Source organism: Styela clava, chromosome 15, assembly GCF_964204865.1.
Source record: "Styela clava chromosome 15, kaStyClav1.hap1.2, whole genome shotgun sequence".
Taxonomy (NCBI): domain Eukaryota; kingdom Metazoa; phylum Chordata; class Ascidiacea; order Stolidobranchia; family Styelidae; genus Styela; species Styela clava.
The window spans coordinates 8,598,656-8,614,060 of record NC_135264.1 but is presented as its reverse complement, the minus strand read 5'-3'; the positions used below and the strand labels follow the sequence as shown (position 1 = coordinate 8,614,060).

Sequence of the window (15,405 nt, the reverse complement as noted above, 5' to 3'; positions counted from 1 at the left end):
AATAACGGCGAGTATAGGTCTAGTTATCGGTAGTCTAACCATATCTGCATAGTAGATATACATATTGAAGTAGCTATGTTCATATTCATCAGTAAAACCAAACGAGGAAACAGTAAATGGTTAGGATTTTTCTAATTTAGAACAATAACGATGGCACAATTGATTTATTCTCTTCGCGTTTGCTTGTCTGGAAAAGGCACAGGAGCAATATCTGCGCTTAGTGCTTGAGAATGGATTCATTTTTTGTGAAAATAATGACAGGGACAATGAGTCAATATCCAGAATATTCTCACTTCGTTTTGTTTTGACGCCAATACAAATTTGGTTAATTAAATGAACGAAATATATTAGAAAATTTACCATTCCTGGTCGTACGCTATAGTAATGACAGACTGAATAAAAAAAAATAAGGCCTCGACTATAATAACCAGCTTGAGACAGATCTCACACTATAGTAGCGCGGCGTGGTAAGTATAACACTGTTCAAAAACCTGCACTGTAAAAAAATTTGTAATTTTACAGCCATTTCTTTGTGAAAAATACGCCCATTCGGCGGTTTTTTAGACGAACAACTATTTAAACATATTTTTAAATCATCGTGGTGTAATTTCACCGCTTGTACAATGTAAAATTACACATATATACTTGTGCATATTCATAAAACAACCATACGGTTGTTAAATAAACAGTGAATCATACGTAACATACAAAAACGGTTTCAGTGGAAACAACTATCCCGCGGTTACACTCTAAGAAATATTTACCGGCAATCGCCTGGCATTACATATTACTGGAATGTAGTTGTGAAATTTTAATGCGATTTTAAGGTGAATATCACAAGAATTTTCGGTAAAATCGCTGTTGATCACCTGTAAATTTTACAGGATTTCCCTAGTAATCCTTACAATTTTTTTACGGTAATTTTCACCGACAATGCGTAGAAATATTTACCGACGCAAGCCTGTGAATTTACATTACAAATTCGGTGAATTTAAATTCAGAACACGGTAAAAATCACCGTAAATATTCTGGCATTACATTTTACAGGACATGATCAGTAAAAATCACAGACTATTATTCTATGAAACAAGGTTTATTCAAAAAATAAATGTGAACGTGAAATGAATGATTAAACTTGGAAAAATGAGAAATTGTATAGTGAAAAGTTAGAAATGCGAGGTAAACAGAAACTTCTTGTTGAAGAAGTTTATGCTCGCAGGGTATCCGTTCACATAGTTTCTTTAAACAAGTCTCTATAGACAGTCCTTGTGAGAGAATAGTCTATGGCAGAAGGGGAGTCTTTCCGGGTTAGTGTTGCCCATGCTGATTGTATTGCATTATCCATTTGCTTTTACGAACTCTTACGAACTGGTATTTTCTTCTTCATAACTTCAAGTTATCTGAAATGGAATGTACAAAGAGTTTTACCCAAACAACTCCAAAATTTAAAAATATTACCTAATTTTCCAATAAGATTTAACATTTTGTAGTATTCAATCAACCAATCTAACTCTTTTGCAAGTGAGAAATATCTGAAATTATTTAATTGCATGTACTAGCATACATTACAATATCCCACCTTTCTATAAACTTTTATATTTTCTTTTCCTCTTGGAGTTCAAGGACAAAAATCTGTGGGCAATCAATCGATCCAGACTTTTCCAGTATTACCAAACTTTGTAGATCAGATGGAAGAGGTACCTGAAATAGTATTTAAATGGAATAAATTATTTAAAAGTCCCTAAATAATAAAAATTACAATCCTAATACTTTATTGCCAGAGCAGATGACAAAGTTCCTCTTTTAGCAATTTAAAATTAACATTATAACTAACCTCAAATACTTCTTCCTTGAAATAACATGTTAGTAAGATCCTCAAACATTTTGAAGCCTATGACATTGAATTTTTCACAGTTCAGAGTTGGGGCAGACAATTTGTTCATGCCTGCATAATCAGATTCTTCAGTTTCTAAAGCGAAAACACTGTTAAAAAGGAATGTATTCATTCCCCAACTTCATTATATGTAATATGTTCAAATTCGGTCTTATTCAAAGGAGAAATTCAACCAAATTTATAGAATTGGTTTTAGTAAATATGCAGAATAAGGTAGATAAATGTTGTTTTAATTTTCTATTTATAGTGTCATAAGTTAAAGGGAAATCTAGTGTTTTTATGACAGTTAAATATGAATTGCTGTTTTTCAAATTAAACTGTTCTGAATTAGTCCTAGAATCAATAATTTAAAATATCATTATCAAATATGTCTGTCTGTAGATGATTTTCAATCACTGAATCAGTATATAAATATATGAGTATGTAATTGATACCTGTTTATTCTAATGCCATATTCTTCAAGCCACGGTTTCTGGGTGTAGAGCAACGTCACCCCTTCCCCTGTCTGCCTGTTCATGTGTTCCCTGTAGTCCAATCTGGGTTTGCGATCATCATAAAGCTGTTGGTAATTTGACGGTTTATCTTGATTCAGTAATTAGATGTTAACATTTCAAGTCTAGAGCTGTAAAGAGGGCATATTCTGATATTGTATTGCCATTTCAACATTCTGACATTTGCCAGTCTACTGACAAAAAAAATTCAGACTTGGTAATACGAATTAAGCTCTGGCTGTGTTAAGTATCGACAGGCGTAACATGGATCTGCATCCAATCAACCTTATATCAGTACCGTATACTACTGTACTGTCAGACTGTTATAGCCAGTATGTCTGTATGTATTCATATATATATAATTCAGTAATTGGTACGGTATAGATCTTACCCTACTTCCAGACTGCCCCATAATCACACTGAACAATATATTAATTCAGTAATTGGTACGGTATAGATCTTACCCTACTTCCAGACTGCCCCATAATCACACTGAACAATACATTAATAACCAGCACTAAATAACACAACACCTGCACTGACATTATTGAATCCAAGATGCATTGCCTTAGGATTAGAGAAATACTGCCAACGCATTACTGCAGTAATAACAAAAGCGACCAAGATATGAATGTCGGCTGACCAAATATCGAAGTCCAAAAGTCTGGAATTCGTCAAATCAAACGGACAAATTAAGGAGTAAAGCAACAAAAAACCGCGCGTGATAAATTACGCGTTTGAAATATAGCGTCTGATTGGCTGCTCTTCTTTACCAGTGTGCGCGCCCAACATTGACTAATGCCACGCTTCCAATGTCGGTGATTATTACCGACATTTGTCGGTGAATCAGTTTACCGACCTTATTTTTTAATTTTTTACCCCTAAAATGACGGTAAAATTTACCGAACATTTCTTAGAGTGTATGTTAAAATAAGTCCACTTGGCAGTAATCAAAAGCATAGAGTTTGGAAGACAGTCTTACACATATTATCAACAAAATGCATGCCAATGAACAATGTATTGGTGCGAACAATTTGGCATTGAAGCAAGGCGCAAGTCATACAATGCTAAGTAAACCTGCGGCCTTGTATGTCATCACAGCATATAAAATATATGCTTACGATAAAAAGCCTTAATATTGCACCTAATATTATATTGAGTGGAAGGATGTTTTATTTTAGGCATCATGTAAACTGGTGATTAAACTGACAGCACTCATTCGCAAACGGACCGGTCTACTTGCAGTTACTGCTGGTAAATTCAGTAGTTTTTCGCTGTAGGCCTATTACTATATCTTTTATCGGACCACCAGAGTATATGCAAATGTGTTGGATAATATAATTTTTTAATTGAGCGTCATATTTTTTGAATTTACCTATTTGTTTAATGCTCCTAAGTTTTAGAAACACTTCGGGTCGCAACGGATTCTGAATTTTAATTTTTTGACTCCGCCAAAGCCTGACGTACTTTTCCGCCAAAAATGACTATACTTGGTGCGAATTCCAGTTTAGTTGGGAAGCATCTTGGCTTGATTTGAATTGGCTATCAAAACAAATAAAGTAACATCAGCATTAGATTGTACACTGTGGTGTCTGAAGGTTGTAGAACAGAAAGTTTGCGGAACGGAAAAATGAATGAAATACTGTTACCCAGGTCTGCAGGTTGCAAACTCTACTGGTTCGGTAGGTCTTCAGGTTTTGCAATACAAGGTGAGTTATATGTCAAATTTAGCATTATTAATCAATTTTGCAATAATTGGATTGAGCCTGTCACCTACAGCATTGCCGTACTAGATATCATATTCCTGCATTCAGATAACAGGATAATGAGCTATTGTACCGTAGGCTACCATATTATTCTGTTATTTTACTTTAAATTTCTTATGTTCAATCTTTGTTACAGGTGGCCTATTCTATTTATTGGAGTTCTAAATCTAGGTAGTCCACACAAATGCAAAAGGGTCTCTGTTTTTCGGTATATCCAAAAGCAATTTTTAGACCATTATGATAGCAGTGGCGTAGCCAGCCCAAAATTTTGGGGGGGGCCAAATTTGAAAATTTTAGAAATTATATTGGGTTTAAAACACCCGTTCTTCAAGCGCAAAACAACAACAGTTGGTCAACAAGCAAACTGATTCAATTACTCAGCTGGATTTTTGTGAATACAAAATCCATTAATAAACAATTTTTTATTTGAAACAACAAATATTAACAACGCAATTTAAATAAGTAAAATACATCGCCCCGATTAAAAGTCCATCCTTCGCTTCCCGCTAAATATGCTCGACACAACTCGATTAATTTTCTCCTCGGTGACCATTTCACGGTGACAGTGAAGCACACACAAATCAGAAAGGCGATTGGACGTCATTGATGAGCGCAGCCATGTCTTTACCCGTTTCATGCAGGAGAAAGACCGCTCAGCCTCAACGGTGGTTGTTGGTAGCGTCATAACGATCTGTATTGCGGTGTACACGCTTGGATAATCTCGAGCGCTCAGAAGAAGCCCCTCCAAACATTCGTCGTTAACGTCGGAACTTAAAGAAGTTCTGCACAGTCTCACTTCATTCTGGAGGTTATCCAATAAATACAGACGCTCTACCTCATCCACGTGAACTGGTTTGTTTGGTGGAAGAATTGATAGCAATGAAAAAAATGATAGGTTGTCAATGAAGCGTTCCCGAATAGAGCAGCTCAAGCCGTCGACGTATGGGAGATATACGGAACGTTTAAAATACTGGGATGCTGAATCAGCACAGACATTGTCGCGATACACTTGTACTTCGACTACTCTGGGTATTGTCAACTCTTTCAAGCCAGCTATTTCACAAGCTTCTTTGTAAATATTCAATGCGATTTCAGAGTCATTGCGTTCTTCAGCGATAACGCTCTGAAGAGAGGATGTGAGGTTCTTTACTGACGGCACACTGACTCCGACCGCCTGAAGTGCGCGCGCTAGTGGCTCCATTAGTGCTGAATATCGACCAATCAAACATACGGCGTAGATAACCGACGACTTTTCTAGAGCAGATTTCAGAGAAAAAGCCTTCGCCCGCGTCTCACTGTTAGCATCACTCGCCAAAGAATCAAGAGCCTCAAGTACTCGTTTGAAGTTGCATTTGAAGATTCGGATGCACTTGTACTTCTCAGACCATCTGGTGGGGCAGAACAAAGGGATGTTAATTCCTAAACCCGCGCGCCTTTTAGGGCTCTCCCTGAAAAAACGAATAGTCTCACGAATGATATCACAGGTGCTTCTGATGATTGCAACTTTACTTTGGTCATTTATGACCAAATTCAAACAATGAGAAGCGCAGTGCACAAATATTGCGCGCGGGTATTTATCACGAATGCGTTTTTGCACACCGCTGACGTGACCTGCCATTGTCGTTGCACCATCATAGCCTTGCCCCACAAGTTTTTGCAAATCCACTCCTATACCAGAGAGGTGGGTCAAAATATTTGAGGAAATTGATTCGGCAGAAACAGAATTCATTTCCACTAATCCTGTGAAGCGCTCGCACACTTCACCACCTTTCACATACCTCAAAACGATGCTTAGTTGTTCTTTCCCAGAAATATCACATGATTCGTCGGCTATTACGGACACAAACGATTTATTAGCCTCCATAACGATATCTTGCACTATCATGTTGCTTGCTACCTTGAGAATTTCATTTTGTATCATCGGGCTTGTATACTTAGCGTTTCCGGCCATTCGAGCGAAATGCCTTTTCAAATCTTTATCCCCTGCGTCGATACGAAATAGAAGAAGGTTCACAAAATTTCCACTATCCCCGGAATGTCCGCGCAAGGATATGTTACCCGAAGCACAGAACATGACAGTCTTGACAATGGAAGTCATTATTCGTCTGTTTTCTTTTGTTTGCGTAGCATATTGGGCCTTCATGTTTGCACGCACATTTTGACCAGTTTCCATGCTTTTGACAAAATTTTTCGCAGCTATATTTAATTCTCGGTGGTAATTTGTGTCTCGATGTGCTACAGCCTTTTCCATAAATTTTTTGTAGTCAATGCATGGTCTTGTAACAAAGGCAGTGTCCCTGAGAGTTCCACGTTTCAAACGTGCTTGCATGACTATGCATATCTTACACAAACCACCCCCATCAGAGAGTTGGGTGTAAACTAACCAACTGCAAAATCTGTTATCGTCAAGCCATTTTTTGAGAAATTTACGACGACTTTGTCTAACAGTATCCAGAATCGTCACGTTTTTCGGACCATCCGAAGTTAGAAGCCTGTATCTCTCCGCATCGGTAAGCTGTGTATGTTTCTTAAGAACAAATCCAAGATCGTTTGTTTTCCCTTCGTTGATTATTAGTTCATCTTCGGGAATAGAAGTGATAGACGTAACTGACGTAACCGGTGCATCCACAGCCTGAGAAGCGCATATTGATGTATTTGAGGAAAGCGAGTCTTTATTTCTCTGGAAAAAACTATCTAATTTCGCCTGTTTAAATTTAGCCATCGAAGTAATTTGGTCATCAAAATTCAAGCGTTTCGAATAAAAATCCGGCGAGAACAAATCAAGACCGAGCAACTGACCGAAAGCTTGCGAAACAGTCTTTCCCATACTGCTCATAAGAGCGAACGGTCAAGTCTTTGTGACGTAACAATGACAATCAACAAGCGTGACGAGACAAGATGCCACAAAACTGGTGGATTAGGAATGAAATTCTTGAAAATTTTGGGGGGGGCCATGGCCCCTCTGGCCCCCCCTGGCTTCGCCTATGTATGATAGCCTTAAAAAGCAGAGAAGGATTTACATTAGCCTACTGCAGTACTGGTAAAATTATAATTTCAGTTATTCTGCGATTTGAAATTTTTGATTCGAGATTTAGACTAACGTGTTAGGTTACGTGTTTAAATTTAAAGTCACTCTAATCTTAAAATTAGAAGCAATTTTTTTAGTCATAAAATACTTGACAATTAGGGTACGATGACGATAACGCGCCATGCCCTAAGGATACCAAAACCAGCATAAAAACGACCATTCGTTAGGAGAGAAGAGGAGATAACGATGAACATTTAATTAACGAACTCGGGCTTGCAGTGCAACTTGGTATTTTTATCTAGATTATCAGTCATGACTTGGAACTGTTCTTTGTATTTGTAAATTATACAATTGAAATACATGTAATCGAAACCAGAAGTATGTCTTCATCAGATAAGATCAGGAAAACAGAATCAGACAGCAAACAACATAAATACCAGCAAAATACTAATTTATTCCCTAAAAATGGCGATCCCGACGTATACCATCGCTATTTGATTAAGGTGAGTTGTGGCCTTGGTCAATTGCGACGGAACATCTGGTAGTTTTTATTACTGCCATTCAGAGGCTTTGCCAGCCCGCTTCGGTTCAGATGTATTAGGAGTGGCCTCTCCCCCTTGGGAATTTATTAGAGGCCACCCCGGCATTTCCGTAACGATTTTTATATATTGAACCGTTACCGCTTTTGTTTTTTGCTTTGTTAGTTTATAAACTTACTACCATAATATCTAGCTCGTTTTTAATATCCTGCAGTTTGTTTATTTGTAGTAGGTTTCCTGAATAACTTTTATTTGAGTAACATCTGGGGTCCTACACTTCTTCCATAGTCTCTTCGTAAAGATCCTGATGACTGCCAGGACACACCTGCCTCTCGGCAGTAAGAGTGTACCTGGCAGACCGGTAACTGGACCATCTGACCCGCAGACCTCTTCTTCTTCGGCAGCCAAACCACTCTTCTCAAGTGTCGCAGCGTCGATTCCGAAGGTCGCGAACGTGAAGAGAATCGAAGTTCAACGTGGGGAGTCAAATGACGCCACAACATCGCCAGGACATCCCCACTGTCGCCGCCTTTTACCAACTTTTTTTCGTCGGTTGAGCAGCTTCGACCCTTCAGGTCACTTGTTGAAGGAGTGTTCCCAATCACTCGGCTAACCTGGAAGAAAATAGCGACGATGATAAAAGCTTTCTGGAAGCTGACTTACCTAATATAGCCAAACTTACAGAGTGCTCGGACAAAGAACACGTGACTTTTCGCGAGAAGATACGCATCCATGGTAAATCCAAAGAGCCAGGTCCGGACTGGGACTACTCCAAAATTGAAAAGCCTTCGATTCTCAGGGACGAGAAGAGGGGACGCAAGAGCTCGTCTTCGGACGCGTCATCATCTCTCCCCTCTAGTAAATCCCGGGGTTTTTCAGAACCATCTGCCGGTGAATAATAAACCATAGCTCCAAGTTTTCATAATTCCTCTTTTCTGTCTTTTCTATGCTGGTGGATTAACATCCACAATAACCATTCTAATAATCGTATTATACCAACTATGCGTAACTTATTGAATGGTATAATATATAATTATTACCCAAATCTCTTTTAATGGATACTTTGAGTTTAGTTTCACTTAATGTTAACGGACTGAACTTAAATAGACACAGGTTGGGTCTCTGCACACGGAGACACCAACCTGGAATAATTTCTTTGCAACAAGTACACCGTTGCAAAAAAGACGAGATTGACTCCCGGGCAGCAGACCTGGGATACACCGCACACCTCAATACCATCCCCCATGAAGTCACCTCAATGAAATATTTCAGAGCTGGGACTGGAATTCTAGTTAAAAACAACATCCCCTGTACAATTCTATCGTACAAGGTTTCAATTCCACACAGACTTGACCGTCTGGACTTTTTATTCAATAGTAGCGTTACATGCTTAATGAATGCTTATGTCCCTTTGGTTCGGGGCTGTACCCAGACTGACTTCATGGTGGGGATGTGCGGTGTTTTCCAAACCCTAGACCCCCTGGACCCACTCATAATTTTAGGGGATTTTAATGCTGTCTTGGATGAGCGGGATGTTCTAATTAAACAGAACTTCAGGCTTACCAAGGCGGAAAAAATACTTGGATTCTCTTTAAAATCTCTTGGTATGATTGATATCTTCCGCCATAAACATCCGGCTGATCAGGTATATACCTGCAAAGTAGATACACAGGCGCGTAGGATTGATCGAATTTATATCTCCGATCACTACGCGGCCTTTGTAAAAGATATCAATCATAAAATAAATACAGCTTCAGATCACACCCTTGCTCCAGCCCCAGTTTTGAAATCCACCTTGAAAAATGTGGATGGAAAGGCTGGACCGAAACCTTTAACGAAGATAAGATGGGGCAAGGGTGCCTGGAGAAATAACACTTCTCTGTATAGTGACCCAGAATACCGGGAAATAATAATTAATAATTATAAAAATCTTGTCCACCGCATGGAAGAATTCTCATATATCCAAGATTGGTGGGATTTCACTAAAAATAGTATTAAAAAGAGTAGTATTGCTTTTTCCATCTATAAAACAGATCTACATAGAAAGAAAATGGACCATCTGGATTATTTAATTAGAGATGGACAACATCATGCGGAAATAATAAACTTAAAAAAGGAACTTCTTCTTCACGAGACTAAAAAATTAGAGTATATCAAATTAAAAGCACGTATTCAAGGGATGGAAAAGGGCGAAGAGCCCACCAAAATCTTCTATCAGAAACTTAAAAAAAGAGATCAGGACACCATAATTACACAACTTAAAGACAAATTCTGACAAATTAAAGAAAAACCGGAGAAAATAATTAGTATAGTCCATGACTTTTATAAGGATCTCTGGGGAACCACATCAGACATTGATGTGACAACCCAGGATGAACTTATAAAAGTCATGGAAACCACTCAATTATCGAGTGATGACAACGGCCAAGTTGAAAATGGGACTACTGAGGAAGTCTTTTCTATAATAAAAGATATGAACAATGGCAAGTCGTCGGGTCTCGACGGCTTGTCAAAGGAATTTTACTTAGCGTTCTGGACCCTAATTAAAAAAGAACTCATAATTATATTTAATAACGTTTTATTTTCTGGCATACTGCCAGACTCATCAAAAGTAGCAAGAGTTAAATTAATTTATAAGAAATCCGACGCTTTAGATTTGAAAAATTGGCGTCCGATTTCAAATCTAAACGTCGATTATAAAATCATCACAAAACTTCTTTCTAGGCGCCTTTTAAATTCCTTCTCTGGCATAATCAGTCCGACCCAGAAAAGTACCATCCTGGATCGGTCTATTTTTGATGTGCATTATAACATCACTAGTGCACTCAATTATGCCAAATACACCAATAGTCCGTATTTCATTGTCTCCATTGATAATCTCAAGGCGTTTGACATGATTAATCATAATTATTTTTAGAGACTTCTCGAAAGCATTAACCTATGTCTAAGCGCCTTGAGATTGATAAAATTCATTTACACCGGCATTACCAGCATCATTGAGGTAAATGGGGCCTTCACCCAAGAAATTAACATACCATGAGGCATCCGTCAAGGGCGTCCTCATAGTATGTTACTCTACACCAGCGTTTCCCAAACTGTGTTCCGCGGAACACTAGTGTTCCGCGAGCGTCTTCCGAGTGTTCCGCGGAAAAGAGATAAAAATTACGACTAGATTTGTCGCCGTAGCGATCACAGGATCCTGAAGTTGTGTCTTCGTCGGACTAACTTTTTGAGTGTAGTGGCATTTTCATTAACTGTCGGCCTAGCTTTTCGACTGTCAAGGTTATTATCAAATTTACAGCAATATTTTTGGTTTTGCCATAGGCAACCATGTAGGCCTAAAGAATAAAAGTAAAATGGTCAACTCTCTTCCTCCATCTCTGCCTGGTTTCACTTCAGAATGCTTATGTTAAATAACTGCTTGCTTCAAAATATCTCATGTTCGCCAAACTCGATTCAGCAAATAAATTAACTGCAGTTCGTGAAATTGCAGCAAGTAGACTACACTTCTATCTTCATTAATACCTAACACTGGAGGCAAATAGTACGTAATAGAAAGTAAACGACATAGAAAGGTAAAATGAATTTATTGATTCATATGCATTTAAGATAAGAAACAATAAAACGTTTATGGTAAATGCAATATGTTATATATTCAATCATATTTTAGTTACGCAATTCTGTTATTTTTCGCGGCGCATTTGGCAACACTAGTGCGCCGTGGCGCACCCTTTGGGAACCGCTGCATTGCACCATTTTTCTTCATTAATATCACACTTTCATTTTTTGGTGTTCCGCGAGGCGTATTCTGTGGCCAAAAAAGTTTGGGAAACGCTGCTCTACACCATCAATGTGGAGCCCCTCAGCCGATGTGTAATCAATAATAAATTAAAAAAGGGTATTCGTATTGGTAATTTCACCCACAAATTGGATCAGTATGTGGACGACCATCCTTTGTACTAATGATAGGGCGAGGGAGATTCTATCTTTTTTCCCCTATCATAGGTACATAAAGGACCATATTAAAATCATTGGAATCTACTTCGGTGAAAACCGAATTAATATAACTTAAAGCGAGAAGGTCTCCAAGATCGAACAAATAATTAATTTTAATCGGTCTAACTCTAGATCATTATCCTGGTACGGCAAGATCTTGGTTATCAATTCCTTGATCTTGTCTCAGGTTCTTTTTAGCGCGAGGTCGGTCCCCATACCACCTCCTGTTATAAAATATATTGATCGCAAGATCTTCTCTTACCTCTAGATCTCTGAGCCTATGGAAGTATTGGGCCGGCGAATTCTCCGGAACGGTAAATCTATAAGTGGAATGGGTGTTCCTTGTCTTAACACCAAGATAGTTGCTTGCCAGGCTGAATGTTTCCAACAACTGGCCTCTCTTGTTAATCCCACACAATTGTGGCATAGAGAGGCCCAGTTCAGCCTTGGCAGTAAAATAATCCAGGTTAATCCTGGTTTGTTTAGCAACTCGATACCCCATTCCATCACCGTTCCGGAATCATGACTGAAAGCCTTCAACACATTTCGTGTTTTGGGGGCTAAAGGCCATGATTGGGATTCTGTCGGTCCAGCTTCCATATATAGGACCCTCATGAGTAAAAGAGAAGAAACTCCCCCGTCTAATATTAACTGGGAGCGTGTCCAACTTTTGGATCCTTTCCTCAGGATTCATTTTAGTAACCCCGAAAGGGAAATTTCTTTTAGGACCGCCCGAAACGTGTTCTTATTTGGACAACGTCGGGCGGGAACCGGTTTTAAATACCATAAATCAAATAACCGACTGCTTAAACCTACTTGTAAGTTTTGTCGCCATGGAGTGGATAACACTCAACATATTTTTTTAGAATGCAAGTCCTGCCTGAGCATGGCATCTGAATTATCCAGAGTCTCAAATAAAATCTGTTCGAGTCCTGTAAGTGTGTGTATGGATGATATATTTTACAACACTTACAGTGATAACCATACTCTCGCGGTCTTGAAAATTTTCAAGGTCTTTGTGATTAAAACAAAAAGATTCTGGATAAGGAAGATCGCTATGCAAAGGAGGGCGACGCAAATAATATAATAAAATCAGTGATTACTGATTTTAATGAACATCTTCTGGCACGTGAGTTAAAGTATGGGGACGTGACCATCTATGATCTCGTTCCTAATTGGAAGGAGATTCTTTCTGGTTACGATTCCCATGCATAAGTCTCGCGTGCCCTTGAATATATTATCTAAATAATAGTATTGGGTGTCATAACAACCTGTCCTCATCTCCATGGCTACCTAGTAACTCTATTACTTTGCTAATTGATAATAAGTTCACCAGTTTAATAAAACTAGGTGTAATATAGTTACCATTAACAGTAAGTCAAACAAATAGTTAATGAAACGCCACATGCACCTACCTGGCAACCTTTATTGTTATTTAATTTATACTCTTATTTATTTTTGTTATATAGCCCTTTCCTCTCCATCATTTTCTTTCTAAATCTTTTCTTCGTCAATCTGACTCTTTTTCTTCCATTTCTTACCTGCCTGGCCAAAACGGAATACTCGCCACTAAAGGGTTCAATGAGTGTGCATCAGGGTTTTCATTTCTCCGAACCCTCATATGTGGCGGGAAATGTTTCGTCGAGGCCAGGCGCTCTGTTAATCTCTACCTTTTACTTTTCAGAAAAAGCCTCGTCGTCCACACACAATATTCGTGATTTTTCCGTATTTAGAGATTGGCCGGTTACCAAGCGGAAATCTTTAAACACAAGTGTCGGATATATTGCGTTTTGTTATGTAAGCTTTAAATATATTTTCGGCAGCCGTGCGGCGCTGTTTAGGGGGGTTCAGGGTGTCCTTGTCATCAATGATCATATTGAAGTCCTCAAGTGTAAGCATTGGACTACAATGATAAATACTTTCAAGAATCGGAGTCAGTCCTGTGTAATACTCGGTTTTGACCTTTCCCATTTTAGCCGGTGCGTATACGCTTACGATCTCAATAATTGTCCCATCCAAATCTAAGGCTATACTATCACACCTATGTCTTATTCTAATGCTGTATTTCACATGTTCTTCTAGGTCATTTTTAACCATTATTGCAGTTCCTTTTCTGACGTACTTTTCAAAGGGATCGTTTGTATTTGTGTATATGTTATACCCAAGATTGTCAGCCCAATTTTTAATTGTTTTTTCCTGGATTTCTATGCACCTCTTGGATGCATAGTATGTTTGGTTTTTCATATCTTATGCTAGCCAGCTTGTCTTTATGGCAGCTTGACAGCTTGTCTTTATGACAGTTAAGTACATTTACATTAATGAAAATTATTTTTAATTCACTCATTATAATTAGATAAAAAAAAAGATGACTCACCGTTTAATCCAGCTATTACCCGTATCTCCCTGATTAATTTGTTGTAAAATCTGATTACGATTGTTACGTTTTTTAATATCCAAAATTGTGCATGTAATGAAATAGTTAATCCGATGTAGTTATATGTTGTCGTCTTTTCTTTTTTGGGGTTTCAAACATAGTAGCAGAAGAGGATGAACTTGCCGTCATCCTCTCTTTTTGTGCTCTGGTTCGTGGATTTTCTCTCCTCACTCTCGGGGAAGGCTGGTGCAGATGCTATTTCCAGGGGTATTCTGATGTTGAGGATACGCTTGGGATTTCTTTTGATTCATATTCATGTACCATCAGTCCATCACTTTAACAAGTGATTTTCAAGTGGTGAACAAGTGGTGTTGTAATCTATATGGTGTCATTCCTCCCGTTGACTCTTGGGTGTACTTGGATGGTAGGGTCTTCTCGGACACCGTGTTGGATGGTTCGCTTTCGTCCGTGCACAGGGACCAATCGCGGAATTCTTTTCCACCTAGTTCGCCCTCTTCTGACTCACTTTCCTCCTCATGCGTATCTATAGTATCTGTTATTATGGTTCGATTCATTTGTGGTGGTTTTATTTGTTGGTCATGGGTTAATTGGAATTGTCGATTTGCTTGTTTGTTTATGTATTCCGCATGATTGATTTCGTTCTTGTGTTTTCTTTGGGTAATTACTTGCTCTTGATTGGTGTCTGTTTTGTAGGTGGGCTTTATTCGGACGGACCAATTTGTTGGTGGTTTGTTCTTGTTTTTAGTTTTGTTACTCTATTCAAGGAACTCGGCTTGTATATGACTTTACCTCGGCTTTACAGTATCTACATACAGGTTTCGCAGTGCAGTTTACGAAAGTGTGCCCTTCTCTTAAACATCTTCCGCAAGTTGGAACGTAAAGTTCCCGAGGGAGGTACGTTTTACATCTTACCCCATCTATGACGACGTAGCCTGTCAGCTTTTCCTTTCGAAAATCTTATATGACGAACGACGTGTAACCGTTGTATAATTCGGTCCCTATATGCCAGTTTTTGTAGGCCGTCTTCAGCTTGCCGCAATCTAAATTTTTAATACCATCGGATGCTCTTTGGAATGTGGTTTCATCCGGGATGCCCCCGATAGATATTTGAGTCGTGGTACCCGTTGGTAGGCTGAATTGCATTCTCCCAAATGAAGATTGCATTATCCCGCCTGTGGCGGTTAGGAAATCGTCCCTACAACTAATTGTGTCGTTCCCGTTTGATCGAAAAGATATGATCCATGTTCTTTCTATTGTTTCAAATAGTCCTTTAATTTCAGCGAAAAATGGCTTCAC

At 38.6% G+C, this 15,405-nt stretch overlaps 1 protein-coding gene and 1 long non-coding RNA gene across 2 annotated transcripts; both read right to left on the bottom strand.

The window, feature by feature from the left end:
- Window positions 1-1,074: 1,074 nt before the first annotated feature.
- LOC144432366 (uncharacterized) lies at window positions 1,075-1,649 on the bottom strand. The gene is made up of 2 exons (XR_013480557.1): window positions 1,580-1,649; window positions 1,075-1,400 (listed from the first exon to the last, which is right to left on the bottom strand). It is a non-coding gene; the product is annotated as an uncharacterized LOC144432366 (long non-coding RNA).
- Window positions 1,650-4,632: 2,983 nt separating this feature from the next.
- On the bottom strand, window positions 4,633-6,978 carry LOC144411825 (zinc finger MYM-type protein 1-like). Its single transcript, XM_078109431.1, has one exon. The coding sequence runs from the start codon at window positions 6,976-6,978 to the stop codon at window positions 4,633-4,635; it is 2,346 nt and encodes a 781-aa protein (XP_077965557.1).
- Window positions 6,979-15,405: the final 8,427 nt, after the last annotated feature.

What these genes read in the sequence shown, in the direction of transcription:
- LOC144411825 (XM_078109431.1), bottom strand. Translation starts at nt 6,978, where the DNA reads ATGGGAAAGACTGTTTCGCAAGCTTTCGGTCAGTTGCTCGGTCTTGAT.